At 39.8% G+C, this 17,322-nt stretch overlaps 1 protein-coding gene across 1 annotated transcript; it reads right to left on the bottom strand.

Moving 5' to 3' along the window:
- Positions 1 to 9,905: 9,905 nt before the first annotated feature.
- LOC125226929 (glutenin, high molecular weight subunit PW212-like) lies at positions 9,906 to 11,216 on the bottom strand. The gene is made up of 2 exons (XM_048131110.1): positions 11,187 to 11,216; positions 9,906 to 10,700 (listed from the first exon to the last, which is right to left on the bottom strand). The coding sequence occupies exons 1-2, from the start codon at positions 11,214 to 11,216 to the stop codon at positions 9,906 to 9,908; spliced, it is 825 nt and encodes a 274-aa protein (XP_047987067.1).
- Between the last annotated feature and the right edge of the window lie 6,106 nt (positions 11,217 to 17,322).

Here is a 17,322-nt window from a genome sequence, read left to right as displayed (position 1 = left end):
ACTGCCCTAAAAAGTATTACTATTTCCTTTTACTGGATTATTAACCTTTCGTATGCTTAGGAGCATATCTGCTCCATATCGTTTCAACTTAAATAAATGGGCCATTTTTTTTCAAAGTTGTCCACCCCACTTTTTTTTGGATATGGAATTTTTTATGTGTTTTCCACTCAGAATCGCGAGCTCTTTCAATTCTAATAGGAGAAAAAAAGTGTCCCAATGTTTTTTTACCACTCCGTTACCATTTTTTCATATATTTTGTATGACAGTAACGGAATGGAAGGTTTGAAAAATTTATGGAAATCTTGGGATATTTCTTTTCTCCTATCAGGATCGAAAGAGCTCGCGATTCTGAGTATGAATCGCGTAAAAAATACCCATGTTACAAAAAAGTGGGGTGGATAACTTTGAAAATAAATACAAAAGGGGAAAGTGTCTACAGTGACAGGATGCAGAGTTCTTGTTCGTGGACGAGATATCTTTGGTTCTCTTTGGTAACCCTTAGGCGGCATATGTAAACGTTATGATCTTATGCAACTTCATTCGCCAGGAAGTTCGGATTAGTATTTGTTTACAAGAAAGTCTTTCCTGTTCCAGCGCCCCACGCTTTTACAATCAAATATTATAATTAAAAGCACATAGTTTTTAAACTTCAGCTCACAAATAGAGACAACTTGAACGATCCATAATTTATTTTTGGCTTTTACGTGCATTTATAAAAGCGTGTTTTATAGTGTTTTTTAAACTATTAATTTATTTTATACTTTTTAGTCATTAATAATGAAATACTTTTAACATTTATACATAAATTTATTTCAAGTAGGCGGATTTTACATGCCATTTGTTGCTTAACGTGTACTTATTGCTAATTGCTACTTAATAATAACTATAGCGGCTACCTTCTTATTACGGTATTATCATAAAAATGTTTATACCTAGTAAGTTATCCGTAAAAGATGGACAATTTCATTTCGAAGCACCTACTCTTTCTGATTATGTTTTTTTATTTCCGCTACCCAAAGGTTGTCTGGTAGAGATCGCTCTTTAGCGATAAGACCGCCTGTTGTCTGCCTCTATTTATAATCATTTGTTTTGTCTCCACTGTATCTTTTTTCTGTATCTCTTGCTGAGGTGTGCCAATAAAGAGTATTCTATCTATCTATCTATCTAATATAGACATGTGCCATCGCGGACTTTTTGAAGACATTAGAGAGACATACTTTCGCCATACATTGTTTTGAAGCTCTCAGCTAGTGGGATTTTGTTTGACTCGATTAGAAAATATTGTCACATTTCAACTAATTCAAACAAAATTTAAGTATTTCTTTTTTGCCGAGCCCCCCTTTATTTGCTCTTAAGGGTCACAGGAAAACCATTACCCAACTTATTTTAAATACAACGTTTATCTTTCTTTTATGCGGGCTTCGCCCCCCGAGCCCCCTTTGTTTGCTTTTAAAGGTTACAAGAAAACGCTAACCCAACTTATCTTAAATACTACGTTGATCTTTCTCTCATGCGGGGGGCTTCGCCCCCCGAGCCCCCTTTGTTTGCTCTTAAGGGTCACAAGAAAACCCTAACCCAACTTATTTTAAATACTACGTTGATCTTTCTTTTATGCGGGGGCTTCGCCCCCCGAGCCCCCCTTTTCCATACTCTTAAGGGTCACAAGAAAACCCTAAACCAACTTATTTTAAATACAACGTTGATCTTTCTTTTATGCGGGGGCTTCGCCCCCCGAGCCCCCCTTTGTTTGCTCTTAAAGGTCACAAGAAAAGGCTAACCCAACTAATTTTAAATACTACGTTAATCTTTCTTTTATGCGGGGGCTTCGCCCCCCGAGCCCCCCTTTTCGTTACTCTTAAGGGTAACAAGAAAACCCTAACCCAACTTATTTTAAATACAACGTTTATCTTTCTTTTATGCGGGGGGCTTCGCCCCCCGAGCCCCCTTTGTTTGCTCTTAAAGGTCACAAGAAAACGCTAACCCAACTTATTCTAAATACTACGTTGATCTTTCTTTCATGCGGGGGCTTCGCCCCCGAGCCCCCTTTTCATTACTCTTAAGGATCACAAGAAAACCCTAACCCAACTTATTTTAAATACAACGTTTATCTTTCTTTTATGCGGGGGGCTTCGCCCCCCGAGCCCCCCTTTGTTTGCTCTGAAAGGTCACAAGAAAACGCTAACCCAACTTATCTTAAATACTACGTTGATCTTTCTCTCATGCGGGGGGCTTCGCCCCCCGAGCCCCCTTTGTTTGCTCTTAAGGGTCACAAGAAAACCCTAACCCAACTTATTTTAAATACTACGTTGATCTTTCTTTTATGCGGGGGGCTTCGCCCCCCGAGCCCCCCTTTTCCATACTCTTAAGGGTCACAAGAAAACCCTAAACCAACTTATTTTAAATACAACGTTGATCTTTCTTTTATGCGGGGGCTTCGCCCCCGAGCCCCCTTTGTTTGCTCTTAAAGGTCACAAGAAAAGGCTAACCCAACTAATTTTAAATACTACGTTAATCTTTCTTTTATGCGGGGGCTTCGCCCCCGAGCCCCTTTTCGTTACTCTTAAGGGTAACAAGAAAACCCTAACCCAACTTATTTTAAATACAACGTTTATCTTTCTTTTATGCGGGGGGCTTCGCCCCCCGAGCCCCCCTTTGTTTGCTCTTAAAGGTCACAAGAAAACGCTAACCCAACTTATCTTAAATACTACGTTGATCTTTCTTTCATGCGGGGGCTTCGCCCCCCCCCTTTGTTTGCTCTTAAAGGTCACAAGAAAACGCTAACCCAACTTATTCTAAATACTACGTTGATCTTTCTTTCATGCGGGGGCTTCGCCCCCGAGCCCCCCTTTTCATTACTCTTAAGGATCACAAGAAAACCCTAACCCAACTTATTTTAAATACAACGTTTATCTTTCTTTTATGCGGGGCTTCGCCCCCGAGCCCCCCTTGTTTGCTCTGAAAGGTCACAAGAAAACGCTAACCCAACTTATTTTAAATACTACGTTAATCTTTCTTTTATGCGGGGGCTTCGCCCCCGAGGGTAACCCCCCCAACTTATTTTTTGTGTTTGCTCTTAAAGGTCACAAGAAAACCCTAACCCAACTTATTTTAAATACTACGTTGATCTTTCTTTTATGCGGGGGCTTCGCCCCCGAGCCCCCCTTTTCCATACTCTTAAGGGTCACAAGAAAACCCTAAACCAACTTATTTTAAATACAACGTTGATCTTTCTTTTATGCGGGGGCTTCGCCCCCCTCGAGCCCCCTTTGTTTGCTCTTAAAGGTCACAAGAAAAGGCTAACCCAACTAATTTTAAATACTACGTTAATCTTTCTTTTATGCGGGGGGCTTCGCCCCCGAGCCCCCTTTCGTTACTCTTAAGGGTAACAAGAAAACCCTAACCCAACTTATTTTAAATACAACGTTTATCTTTCTTTTATGCGGGGGCTTCGCCCCCGAGCCCCCTTTGTTTGCTCTTAAAGGTCACAAGAAAACGCTAACCCAACTTATCTTAAATACTACGTTGATCTTTCTTTCATGCGGGGGCTTCGCCCCCCGAGCCCCCCTTTGTTTGCTCTTAAAGGTCACAAGAAAACGCTAACCCAACTTATTCTAAATACTACGTTGATCTTTCTTTCATGCGGGGGGCTTCGCCCCCCGAGCCCCCCTTTTCATTACTCTTAAGGATCACAAGAAAACCCTAACCCAACTTATTTTAAATACAACGTTTATCTTTCTTTTATGCGGGGGCTTCGCCCCCGAGCCCCCTTTGTTTGCTCTGAAAGGTCACAAGAAAACACTAACCCAACTTATTTTAAATACTACGTTAATCTTTCTTTTATGCGGGGGCTTCGCCCCCCGAGCCCCCCTTTCCGTTACTCTTAAGGGTAACAAGAAAACCCTAACCCAACTTATTTTTTGTGCGGGGGGCTTTGCCCCTCGAGCCCCCTTTGTTTGCTCTTAAAGGTCACAAGAAACCGCTAACCCAACTTATCTTAAATACTACGTTAATCTTTCTTTTATGCGGGGGCTTCGCCCCCGAGCCCCCTATTCCATACTCTTAAGGGTCACAAGAAAACCCTAAACCAACTTATTTTAAATACAACGTTGATCTTTCTTTTATGCGGGGGGGCTTCGCCCCCCGAGCCCCCCTTTGTTTGCTCTTAAAGGTCACAAGAAAAGGCTAACCCAACTAATTTTAAATACTACGTTAATCTTTCTTTTATGCGGGGGCTTCGCCCCCGAGCCCCCTTTTCGTTACTCTTAAGGGTAACAAGAAAACCCTAACCCAACTTATTTTAAATACAACGTTTATCTTTCTTTTATGCGGGGGCTTCGCCCCCGAGCCCCCTTTCTTTGCTCTTAAAGGTCACAAGAAAACGCTAACCCAACTTATCTTAAATACTACGTTGATCTTTCTTTCATGCGGGGGCTTCGCCCCCGAGCCCCCTTTGTTTGCTCTTAAAGGTCACAAGAAAACGCTAACCCAACTTATTCTAAATACTACGTTGATCTTTCTTTCATGCGGGGGCTTCGCCCCCGAGCCCCCTTTTCTTTACTCTTAAGGATCACAAGAAAACCCTAACCCAACTTATTTTAAATACAACGTTTATCTTTCTTTTATGCGAGGGGCTTCGCCCCCGAGCCCCCTTTGTTTGCTCTTAAAGGTCACAAGAAAACGCTAACCCAACTTATCTTAAATACTACGTTGATCTTTCTTTCATGCGGGGGCTTCGCCCCCGAGCCCCCTTTTTGTTTGCTCTTAAAGGTCACAAGAAAACGCTAACCCAACTTATTCTAAATACTACGTTGACCTTTCTTTCATGCGGGGGCTTCGCCCCCGAGCCCCCTTTTCTTTACTCTTAAGGATAACAAGAAAACCCTAACCCAACTTATTTTAAATACAACGTTTATCTTTCTTTTATGCGGGGGGCTTCGCCCCCCGAGCCCCCCTTTGTTTGCTCTGAAAGGTCACAAGAAAACGCTAACCCAACTTATTCTAAATACTACGTTGATCTTTCTTTCATGCGGGGGGCTTCGCCCCCCGAGCCCCCCTTTTCATTACTCTTAAGGATCACAAGAATACCCTAACCCAACTTATTTTAAATACAACGTTTATCTTTCTTTTATGCGGGGGCTTCGCCCCCCGAGCCCCCCTTTGTTTGCTCTGAAAGGTCACAAGAAAACGCTAACCCAACTTATCTTAAATACTACGTTGATCTTTCTCTCATGCGGGGGGCTTCGCCCCCCGAGCCCCCTTTGTTTGCTCTTAAGGGTCACAAGAAAACCCTAACCCAACTTATTTTAAATACTACGTTGATCTTTCTTTTATGCGGGGGGCTTCGCCCCCCGAGCCCCCCTTTTCCATACTCTTAAGGGTCACAAGAAAACCCTAAACCAACTTATTTTAAATACAACGTTGATCTTTCTTTTATGCGGGGGCTTCGCCCCCGAGCCCCCTTTGTTTGCTCTTAAAGGTCACAAGAAAAGGCTAACCCAACTAATTTTAAATACTACGTTAATCTTTCTTTTATGCGGGGGCTTCGCCCCCGAGCCCCCTTTTCGTTACTCTTAAGGGTAACAAGAAAACCCTAACCCAACTTATTTTAAATACAACGTTTATCTTTCTTTTATGCGGGGGCTTCGCCCCCGAGCCCCCTTTGTTTGCTCTTAAAGGTCACAAGAAAACGCTAACCCAACTTATCTTAAATACTACGTTGATCTTTCTTTCATGCGGGGGCTTCGCCCCCGAGCCCCCCTTTGTTTGCTCTTAAAGGTCACAAGAAAACGCTAACCCAACTTATTCTAAATACTACGTTGATCTTTCTTTCATGCGGGGGCTTCGCCCCCGAGCCCCCTTTTCATTACTCTTAAGGATCACAAGAAAACCCTAACCCAACTTATTTTAAATACAACGTTTATCTTTCTTTTATGCGGGGGCTTCGCCCCCCGAGCCCCCCTTTGTTTGCTCTGAAAGGTCACAAGAAAACACTAACCCAACTTATTTTAAATACTACGTTAATCTTTCTTTTATGCGGGGGCTTCGCCCCCCGAGCCCCCCTTTCCGTTACTCTTAAGGGTAACAAGAAAACCCTAACCCAACTTATTTTAAATACAACGTTTATCTTTTTTTTTGTGCGGGGGGCTTTGCCCCCCGAGCCCCCTTTGTTTGCTCTTAAAGGTCACAAGAAACCGCTAACCCAACTTATCTTAAATACTACGTTAATCTTTCTTTTATGCGGGGGCTTCGCCCCCCGAGCCCCCCTATTCCATACTCTTAAGGGTCACAAGAAAACCCTAAACCAACTTATTTTAAATACAACGTTGATCTTTCTTTTATGCGGGGGGCTTCGCCCCCCGAGCCCCCCTTTGTTTGCTCTTAAAGGTCACAAGAAAAGGCTAACCCAACTAATTTTAAATACTACGTTAATCTTTCTTTTATGCGGGGGCTTCGCCCCCGAGCCCCCTTTTCGTTACTCTTAAGGGTAACAAGAAAACCCTAACCCAACTTATTTTAAATACAACGTTTATCTTTCTTTTATGCGGGGGCTTCGCCCCCGAGCCCCCTTTCTTTGCTCTTAAAGGTCACAAGAAAACGCTAACCCAACTTATCTTAAATACTACGTTGATCTTTCTTTCATGCGGGGGCTTCGCCCCCGAGCCCCCTTTGTTTGCTCTTAAAGGTCACAAGAAAACGCTAACCCAACTTATTCTAAATACTACGTTGATCTTTCTTTCATGCGGGGGCTTCGCCCCGAGCCCCCTTTTCTTTACTCTTAAGGATCACAAGAAAACCCTAACCCAACTTATTTTAAATACAACGTTTATCTTTCTTTTATGCGAGGGGCTTCGCCCCCCGAGCCCCCCTTTGTTTGCTCTTAAAGGTCACAAGAAAACGCTAACCCAACTTATCTTAAATACTACGTTGATCTTTCTTTCATGCGGGGGCTTCGCCCCCCGAGCCCCCCTTTGTTTGCTCTTAAAGGTCACAAGAAAACGCTAACCCAACTTATTCTAAATACTACGTTGACCTTTCTTTCATGCGGGGGGCTTCGCCCCCCGAGCCCCCCTTTTCTTTACTCTTAAGGATAACAAGAAAACCCTAACCCAACTTATTTTAAATACAACGTTTATCTTTCTTTTATGCGGGGGGCTTCGCCCCCCGAGCCCCCCTTTGTTTGCTCTGAAAGGTCACAAGAAAACGCTAACCCAACTTATCTTAAATACTACGTTAATCTTTCTTTTATGCGGGGGGCTTCGCCCCTCGAGCCCCCCTTTTCGTTACTCTTAAGGGTAACAAGAAAACCCTAACCCAACTTATTTTAAATACAACGTTTATCTTTTTTTTATGCGGGGGCTTCGCCCCCCGAGCCCCCCTTTTCATACAACACACAATGTCATAGTTCATTACAAGACTTTTCTAAGAAGCCCAAAAACAGCTATGATACGATGTTCCATCATGTAGTTCCAGTTCATATCTTCCGGCTCCATCATCAGACCTTGAAACCTAATCGTAGTCAAAGTTCATTACAAGACTTTTCTAAGAAGCCCAAAAACAGCTATGATACAATGTTCCATCATGTAGTTCCAGTTCATATCTTCCGGCTCCATCATCAGACCTTAAAACCTAATCGTAGTCAAAGTTCATTACAAGACTTTTCTAAGAAGCCCAAAAACAGCTATGATACGATGTTCCATCATGTAGTTCCAGCTCATATCTTCCGGCTCCATCATCAGACCTTGAAACCTAATTGTAGTCAAAGTTCATTACAAGACTTTCCTAAGAAGCCCAAAAACAGCTATGATACGATGTTCCATCATGTAGTTCCAGTTCATATCTTCCGGCTCCATCATCAGACCTTGAAACCTAATCGTAGTCAAAGTTCATTACAAGACTTTTCTAAGAAACCCAAAAACAGCTATGATACGATGTTCCATCATGTAGTTCCAGTTCATATCTTTTGGCTTCATTATCAGACCTTGAAACCTAATTGTAGTCAAAGTTCATTACAAGACTTTTCTAAGAAACCCAAAAACGGCTATGATACGATGTTCCATCATGTAGTTCCAGTTCATATCTTCCGACTCCATCATCAGATCAGCTCAACAGTACCATATTATTGTATTGTCATCGGAACTACATATAGCTGCCAATTTTCATTACGCTACGACTCCTGGAAGATGGTTAAATTAGCTTCCTTAGATTCCATTACATACATAGTTACATACACGACGACCTAATAAAAGCGTGTTAAAAATGGCGCAATATGTATTATGACCACAGAACACCCCACTAGAAGCCTAATGCAAGCGATATTGTTCGAGACGCAAATCACCAATCCTTGCGGGGTGAGGCGGGCGCGCACGGTGCTGCCATTGGTCGTTTCAAATAATGGCGCGCCTTTACGATTAGCAGTAAGGATGGGAATGGGACATGTCTATTATAGACAATGGTACCGGTACCAGTACTGTGGTGAATTTGTTTTGCAACAAATTATAATATTATAATTAAATTATAATAAGGCCTAGTTACCCTTCGGGTTGGAAGGTCAGATGGCAGTCGCTTTCATAAAACTAGTGCCTACGCCAAATCTTGGGAATAGTTTCCAAAGCGGACCCCAGGCTCCTATGAGCCGTGGCGAATGCCGATGCCGGGATAACGCAAGGAGGATGATGATTGTGATAGCACCTCAATAAAAATCATTCTAGTAACTACTTAATAACTAAACTGTGCATTTTTACTTACGTTTACTAAGTTAAATTACCAACTAAATATTCTAAACTAATCAATCAACTAAATAACACTACAGACTCTACAGATTCACAATTACAAATCTGCTTTCTTTTATATTTCATAAAATGGTAGCACATGGTACGAACGGCAGTACGAAGTTCCCGCAACAGACATAAACTAACATGGCCCCATCCCTAGTCGTTTACGTGAAAGGGATAGCATTATCGCATTGTTAACTAGGCAAAAAGGGATGGACGCGCCTCGGCGCCGCTCAGTACAACCATATTGACCAGTATAAATGAACTCCGCGGATAATAAACAATATTCAACAAAATAATTAATTTGACTTAACTGTGGAATGTTATTCCATCTTTTTTATATGTAGAAGTGTTAGAAGACTTGCCACACCACTTTATGCTGCAAGAGACCATTGTTTGCAACCAAATTTGATTATTTAAGATTTTTTCCCGAGCGGACACGAACACTGTTAGCGGGTCGTATACTTGGGTGCTACTGATCGGTGTCGCGCGCGTTCAAACTTTTATAAACCTGATTTGTCGTATGCTTGGTGACCGCGAGTCGCCCTGTAAGGGCCGTCTTGTTGTATTGGTCTGTGATTATGACTGATATATGAATGACAATTTTTTGATAGGCGCATAAGAAAGGTTAAACTTGTACCTACCCTATATATTGCCCAATTATATGTATTTGGTGTCTATCAAATAAAAAAATATCTATTTTTTTTAAATAATTATACTTTTTTATAAAGAGATTGGAGGGGTTTTAATATATTGTATAACCAAATTAAAATACTCGTTGTATTAGATATTGGAATGGCCAAGCGGAATATGTGCCTACCTTAAGGAGTTTTTTCTTTAACAAAAATGAAACATATGTATATTAGTATTAACTTCTTATTTATTTTAAAATTAAATAAATAAACTTAGGAACGATTGAATAAATAGGCTAAAACTAAGTACAGTTTGATTAAAAGCCTCAAAACATTGATTGAGATCTTGTAAATAAATAAATAATTGGGGCATATAAATGATACGCGAAAATAGGTACGAAACGTATGCAGACTGAGAACATATTTCTTATATGATCTTTAAATGCGCACATTAAATCCTAAAATTGAACTACAATCAAATTTCCTTAAAAAATGTTTGCTATTACATTCTAACAGGCACTTCGTTTACTTCAATGTTCTCAGTTTTCTCCAAAGGTGCAACCTCCCCCTTCGTAGCATTAGGCTTGGTCCAGGCCTGGCACACACACGCGGGCCCCTGGTTCCCAGTCTGACCTCCTGTCACCTGGAAACCAGTAGTCTGACCGCCTGTACTTTGCACTGCTTGAAACTGTCCATTACTCACTTCTTGACCTGTATATTGCCCTGTAACTTGCCCTTGAGTTTGCCCTTGGAACTGCCCAGCTTGTGGATACTGGTTACCATTCTGGAATCCAGTTTGCGCTTGCCCTTGATACTGCCCTTGCTGATTTTGCCCTTGATATTGACCTTGCTGATTCTGATACCCGTTTTGATACTGATACTGCCCTTGTGCCTGACTCTGTCCATTTTGGACTGGATATTGAGGGTAAGTGGGTTGAGGCTGAGGGTAGACTGGAGCGTTGTTTTGAGGGTACGTTTGTGTGGGTGCAGGGTAGTACTGTCCTTGATTTTGCCCTTGAACTTGGGCTTGTTGCTGACCTTGTTGTCCTTGGTATTGCCCTTGGTACTGTGCTTGTCCTTGGTAGTTTCCTGGCTGGTAGTACTGTGGGTACTGGGGTGGGTATGGCTGGTTCTGTTGTGGCTGGTATTGCTGACCTTGCTGGACTGGCTGAACTGGCTTCTTGTGGTTGTGGACGATGTCGATGACACCGAGAATCTTCTCTGGTATGTGGAGGGATGTTCTGGGATCCATCATCATGTGGGAGGTTGAGACGTGTAGTGCGGACACTAGGATTAACTGAAAAATTAAAAAAATCATTGTAAATGATGCGATTGGATATGGATAATCTTTTTAATTAGGATCATTCATTGTAAGAATGTTTAGAATTGGTAAGTTAAATATCTGTTTGCAAAATATACTTATTTGTTAAAATGCATATCTGGCTCAGACACTACGTATTTTAGAATTTTAATGTGAATTTTAATATATGGAAAAACTCTAAACTAATTTCCATTTTATATAATATAAATATTACTCGTATTGATCAAAAAGTAACAAAATTATTTAAAACATTAAACGTAAAACTTGTCATTAAACGTTAAAGTTCGGCAAGTTTTTACTGTAATTACTGTAATAATTAATAAAAAAAACATAAATCATAATACAACGAGATTTTTCATCTCTATCAAACTGAATTTTCTTATGAGATATAAGGCAAAGACCGTCGCCCATGGACACCCAAAACACTTGAAGGGTTGTTATAAAAAATACTAAAACACTCACAAGAACTGAGATCTTTCGTAGCGCCTCCATCATGCCTCGTGCGTCAGTCCTCGGATAGTTTAGCTGCAATCCCGCTTGTACGTCAGTCCCTGGACAGCAGGAAACCCGATGTCTGTCAGTCCCCAGGTTTGTTAGGAACGCGGTTTCCCCTATAGTCCCTAATTAGTTCAAGAGGAAAGTCGATGTGTCAGTTCCCGAGTGCATCAGATGCAGTCTCAATCCCGATTGCCGAATTTTGGTCGCGAGCCTGATTTTATACAGGCTGTGGAACAGGGGTGTCACGAGAAATTACATTCATGTCGCCTGTCAGATGAGAGCGTAGGGTTGAAGGTAGGTGAAATTGACTTCGTAAAGCAAAAAAATTATTGAAATAAATTGCAATAAATTGTACTTAAATACGGATATATAATCACTTCAGCGTAGTTTTAATTGGTATTTTAGAAATAATTAATAATTATACCTTCGTTTCATGTCACTTAGTTAAGAAGGATGCATTACATATTAAAATGAACCTTTATGTTTTTTAATACCAGAAAAAATACGTTTGTGTTTTAACATAAATATACCTACCTAATTAGTGATAATTTGTTATACTATGTTTCGTCCGCTGTCTAGTGACTTTCTCCACTTGAGTTTCAATCTCGTGGATCTTACTTTGACGTTGGCTAAATCATTGTCAATACACTAACATTTCATTACGTGTTGTCCCATACAATCGATATTAATTTCATTCGAAATATTCAACAATACACTTTACCGCAATTGTTTTCTTCTTAAGGTGGCAACCCTAGTGGGGATGCGCGTGCGCATGATGGAGGACCGCGAGTTATCTCGCCCTTTGACAGGGCCCGCTATCCCGGGGCTTAGCGGGACTGGCAAATTATCGACAAATATTCGCCTGTCGCGATTCGAACTTGAAAACTGACAACAGAATTTTAGCGATCACTATACTATAAAACATTTGTCGTACAGACTTACTGAACTAAGCATATTTTTTCTATAACAACGTATCTAATACATTATGTTATTATATATTACAGTATATTAATACATATTCGCACGAGTAGAACAAAGGGTGTGTGTTTTACAGCTATTAATTATTTACTTCGTAACGCAGGCTTCTTCACTACGTACCTACTTTATGGTTTGCATGTGGTCTGACAAAAATATATACACCGTGTTTTTTTTTTGTGTGTCCGTGTGTCTAATTTCGACACGCCGTTAGGTTCATCATCAGGAAGCACTCTGTATATCGCTTTTTGTTAAATTCAAAAAAAAATTGTTTTCGTTGCCATACATAATAAATGGATTAATTAGTGTGAAAGGAAAGTCATTGTCAAGTGTTTGACGGCACATGTCAAAACAAATAACATTAGGAAGTGGTAAGGGATGCCACACACGTGTTCAGTATTTTTTTTTTAATAATTCGATAACTGTAAGAGTTAAGAGGCTAGTTTCTTAGAGAAATTGATTGTATTTGAACTAAAGAATCTTCCCTTAAAGTTAACGGAATTTAATAAAAACAGGGTGTATTTTCCAAGTTTAAAAATCATTTGCATTACTACTGGATGCGAAATGACAAAATAGTCGTGTGTAAGGCGCCTCAAGAGCATGGTCGTGTCAAAACCAAATGAAAACCATTATACAATGTTTCATTCGAATCAACCGCGTAGGCTATTGTTTAATAATAATTATGACCCTCCTTCCAAAAATGAGCTTCGACTCAATATATAACTGTACTGTACACGGGTGAATCAACTTTTTCTTGCCCGTTATTGCCATGGTTACGGTCCCCCGAGTCACGCCGGTTTTATGCAAAATTATGCTACTGGAATTATGCAAGCATAGGTACATGTAGTCCATGTTTGTAGGGGTAAATTAAAGGAAGGGGTTTGTTAACACCAGAAAAATGCATGTTCGAATAGTTTAAGTAGCATAATTTTGCATAAAACCAGCGTGACTCAGGATAACCATGGATATACCAGGCATGAAAAAGTTGATTCACCCACATAGATAATTTAGTAACAAGTTAACAACTTTTACCAATTAATAAATACCTACCAATCTACTTTTACTACTTTTGTAGCCTTATACAAAAATATTATAGAAATATTTGACTATAATTTTCGAAAAGTTTCTGAGTCGGATTCGCATATCTCCGGCTTGCCCCTCGCTGTCAGCAGACGATCGAAAGCGCACGCACCGTGCGAATTGTTCGCGAACTTTTGTTTATTTTTGGTTAAGGAGCCTTCCTCTTTTTAATATTTTACTAAATGACAACCGAGGATTATTTATATCATAGGATTTACAATCTTCATACTAAGAATCGTACCTCCATTTTTAGCGCCATCTATTAAATACTATCATAACTACACTGATGATGCCTACATTTTTTTATAATGTGTATTGACGTGATATCATGATGCAGACATGATTGATAAAAAATAAAAACAAGCAAAAATATTTGGGGAAAATATGATTTTGGTCACTTCCAGGCTACGAAACAGCGCCATCTAGTTATAAATCTAAAAGGCCCATACATTTTAGTGGTACGCTTTTTGTATGGGTTTTGTCTGTCCCGGTAGTATATGGTCTTTGATGACAACACCACACTATAACGCATAACCTTATGTAGGTTTTTTTAGATTAAATTTTAGGTAATTATCTCCCTAGCTTCTCTTTCAAATCACTTTTTCTTTTTTACATACATACATACAATCACGCCTGTATCCCATGAAGGGGTAGGCAGAGCACATGAAACTACTCAAGTTTCAGTGCCACTCTTGGCAAATAAAGGGTTGACAGAAAACGAAACTGTGACATTGCAGTGACAGGTTGCCAGCCTCTCGCCTACGCCACAATTTAACCCATATCCCACAGTCGCCTTCTACGACACCCACGGTAAGAAAGGGGGTGGTGAAATTCTTAACCCGTCACCACACAGGCTTTCAAACCACTTTTTCTTTTTTAAATAACCAATACCTAACAAAAGGCAATAAGAAACAATTAAAAGTTAATTAGACATAAAAGTTTTTAAACGTCGTTAGACAATAATTATACAGGTGTAGTGCGAAAAGATTTGCCTTCGAATTGTTACGGAAACGTACGAACGTGTCATGCTATTTCAGTCAGTGTCAATACAAGATGTACTGACATTGACTGAACTAGCATGACATGACTAAATACGAACGTTTCCGAAGGAAACCCTTTTCACACTACATCTGTAACACATTTAACTTGGAAGCATATTTTTCTAATTTAATATTCAGGTCGTAGTAAAGAAAAATAATAGATACAATACGTACAATATGAATTCCACGTCAATCATGGGAATATGTTGCCATCTTATAATAAATAAATAAAATAAAAAGCCTTTTATTGTTCCTTAAAACATAAAATAGGTACAGAATTATTAGATTCATGCAATTATACATATTTGTTATAATTTTTAATAAAGTATTATTTAAATAAGGTTCGCGGTTTTAAGGACCCCTCTTTGGGTGAAGGCCTCCTCCAGTTGTTTCCAGTTATCTCTATCCTTTGCCATTTCTTTCCATTTCTTTCCGCCGGTTTTTTCAATTTCATCTGCCCGACGTTCTGTCGGTTTTCCAGCCTTACGTTTGCTTTGTGGGCCATTCCAGAAGGTAGCTCGTTTCGTCCATTTTGTATTATCCATCCGAGCCACATGACCATCTATGACCTTTGTGCTTTGGCGTATGGTGGAGTTGGGAACTTTGTCTATTAATTTTATTCCTAGCATGCTTCTCTCGATACCTCTTTGGCACACCTGTATTTTATTTTGTACTTGTATGTTCAGAACCCACGTTTGGCAGCCATAAGTTAAACAAGGAAGAAGGCAGGTATCAGCAACTTTCTTTTTTACGTGTATAGGTAAATTAGACTTAAAGACCTCTTTATGACTCCAGTATTTATTCCACGTTATATTTACACGTCTTTTTACTTCTTCTAAGTGTCTATTCTTTTTAAAGGTCATTAATTTACCTAAATAAATATATTCGTCCACGTACTTCAAGACATTTCCCTGGATGGTAATAGGAGTCGTACCGCTGTTCGTCATTATCTTTGTTTTTGATGTATTCATCTCCAGACCATCTTATAGCCCTTAATAAAATCCGAAAATATGAAAATTGTGACGAGGAAAAATAATCAATACGCCCCCTTAACCGACCTATCAGCATCCTCAGTAATCGAATCGCGATGTTTCTCGGAAGCGATCCGTTTACCCGCGAATTTATTTTAATCGATGCTGTTGTACGCCGGCCTTTATCGTATTGTCCGCTGATGGATGATGACCCTAAACCTCGCAGGCACGCACGGTCGCGTGATAAACGATACAACGTCAGGTCGTCCTTTTCGCACTATTAGTAAGTGCGATAGGGAAGAACATATAAGTTTATACAACTAGTTTGCTACGCCCGCTGGTGTGCTTTCAACTTTATTACTTGTGGTATAAGGGCTGGCAGTTACAGCTACTAAAAAGAAAAAAAAAAACCGGCCAAGAGCGTATCGGGCCACGCTCAGTGTAGGGTTCCGTAGTTTTCCGTATTTTTCTCAAAAACTACTGAACCTATCAAGTTCAAAACAATTTTCCTAGAAAGTCTTTATAAAGTTCTACTTTTGTGATTTTTTTTAATATTTTTTAAACATGTGGTTCAAAAGTTAAAGGGGGGGGGACGCACTTTTTTTTCCTTTAGGAGCGATTATTTCCGAAAATATTAATATTATCAAAAAACGATCTTAGTAAACCCTTATTCATTTTTAAATACCTATCCAACAATATATCACACTTTGGGGTTGGAATGAAAAAAAAAGTCAGCCCCCACTTTACATGTAGGGAGGGGGGGGGTACCCTAATAAAACATTTTTTTCCATTTTTTATTTTTGCACTTTGTTGACGTGATTGATATACATATTGGTCCCAAATTTCAGCTTTCTAGTGCTTACGGTTACTGAGATTATCCGCGGACGGACGGACGGATGGACGGACGGACGGACGGACAGACAGACATGGCGAAACTATAAGGGTTCCTAGTCGACTACGGAACCCTAAAAAGTGGCGTATCAGCCGTTTGGGAGTTATTTGAATTTGGATTCTCTTTCGTGGAAGTAAAGTATGTGTGTTTCAAAGGTAGTTAAGACTGTTTTGTGTGGTGGGGTGGGACGATTAACTGTTATTTTGGTAATTTCTCTCGCAACAAATTATCACGCTTGTTATTTTGCGGTGACCAAATTTATTAGGGAGTGTTGGATTTAACCCCTGATCATAAAACGTTATGAGACTAATGATTAAGTTGATTTGTATTTTATCGCTTTTTACTTACCCATGCTGTTTGTACACGGCTAAAAAAGGTAACCACGACAGTTTACTTCTTTGAGATCTGTAAACCCTACCCATTTTTAGGGTTCCATAGTCAACTAGGAACCCTTATAGTTTCGCCATGTATGTCTGTCCGTCCGTCCGCGGATAATCTTAGTAACCGTTAGCACTAGAAAGCTGAAATTTGGTACCAATATGTACATCAATCACGCCGACAAAGTGGTAAAATAAGAAGTGGAAAAAATATTTAGTTAGGGTACCCCCCCTACATGTAAAGTGGGGACTGATTTTTTTTTTCATTCCATCCCCAACGAGTGACATATTGTTGGATAGGTATTTAAAAATGAATAGGGGTTTACTAAGATCGTTTTTTGATAATATTAATTTTCGGAAATAATCGCTGCTAAAGGAAAACAAAGTGTGTGTGTCCCCCTCTAACTTTTGAACCATATGTTTCAAAAAAATGAAAAAATCACAAAAGTAGAACTTTATAAAGACTTTCTAGGAAAATTGTTTTGAACTTGATAGGTTCAGTAGTTTTTGAGAAAAATACGGAAAACTATGGAACCCTACACTGAGCGTGGCCCGACACGCTCTTGGTCGGTTTTTGTAAATAAATTATTGTTTGTGTTTGTTTAGGGATTAGGACAAAAGTTTAATAATTAAATATATATTGTGGGGACATCTTACACAGATCCACCTAGCCCCAAACTAAGCGAAGCTACTATGGGTAGGTACTAAGCGACATACCTATATGTATACATACATAGAAAACATCTATGACTCACGATTTATGAA

Source organism: Leguminivora glycinivorella, chromosome 6 (assembly GCF_023078275.1).
Source record: "Leguminivora glycinivorella isolate SPB_JAAS2020 chromosome 6, LegGlyc_1.1, whole genome shotgun sequence".
Taxonomy (NCBI): domain Eukaryota; kingdom Metazoa; phylum Arthropoda; class Insecta; order Lepidoptera; family Tortricidae; genus Leguminivora; species Leguminivora glycinivorella.
This window is presented reverse-complemented; position numbering and strand designations above follow the sequence as displayed.

Excerpts from the sequence above, each read along its gene's own strand:
- LOC125226929 (XM_048131110.1), bottom strand. The coding sequence starts at position 11,216 with ATGGAGGCGCTACGAAAGATCTCAGTTCTT. Across the intron at positions 10,701-11,186 it reads TACGAAAGATCTCAGTTCTT|TTAATCCTAGTGTCCGCACT; the intron begins GTGAGTGTTTTA and ends TTAATTTTTCAG.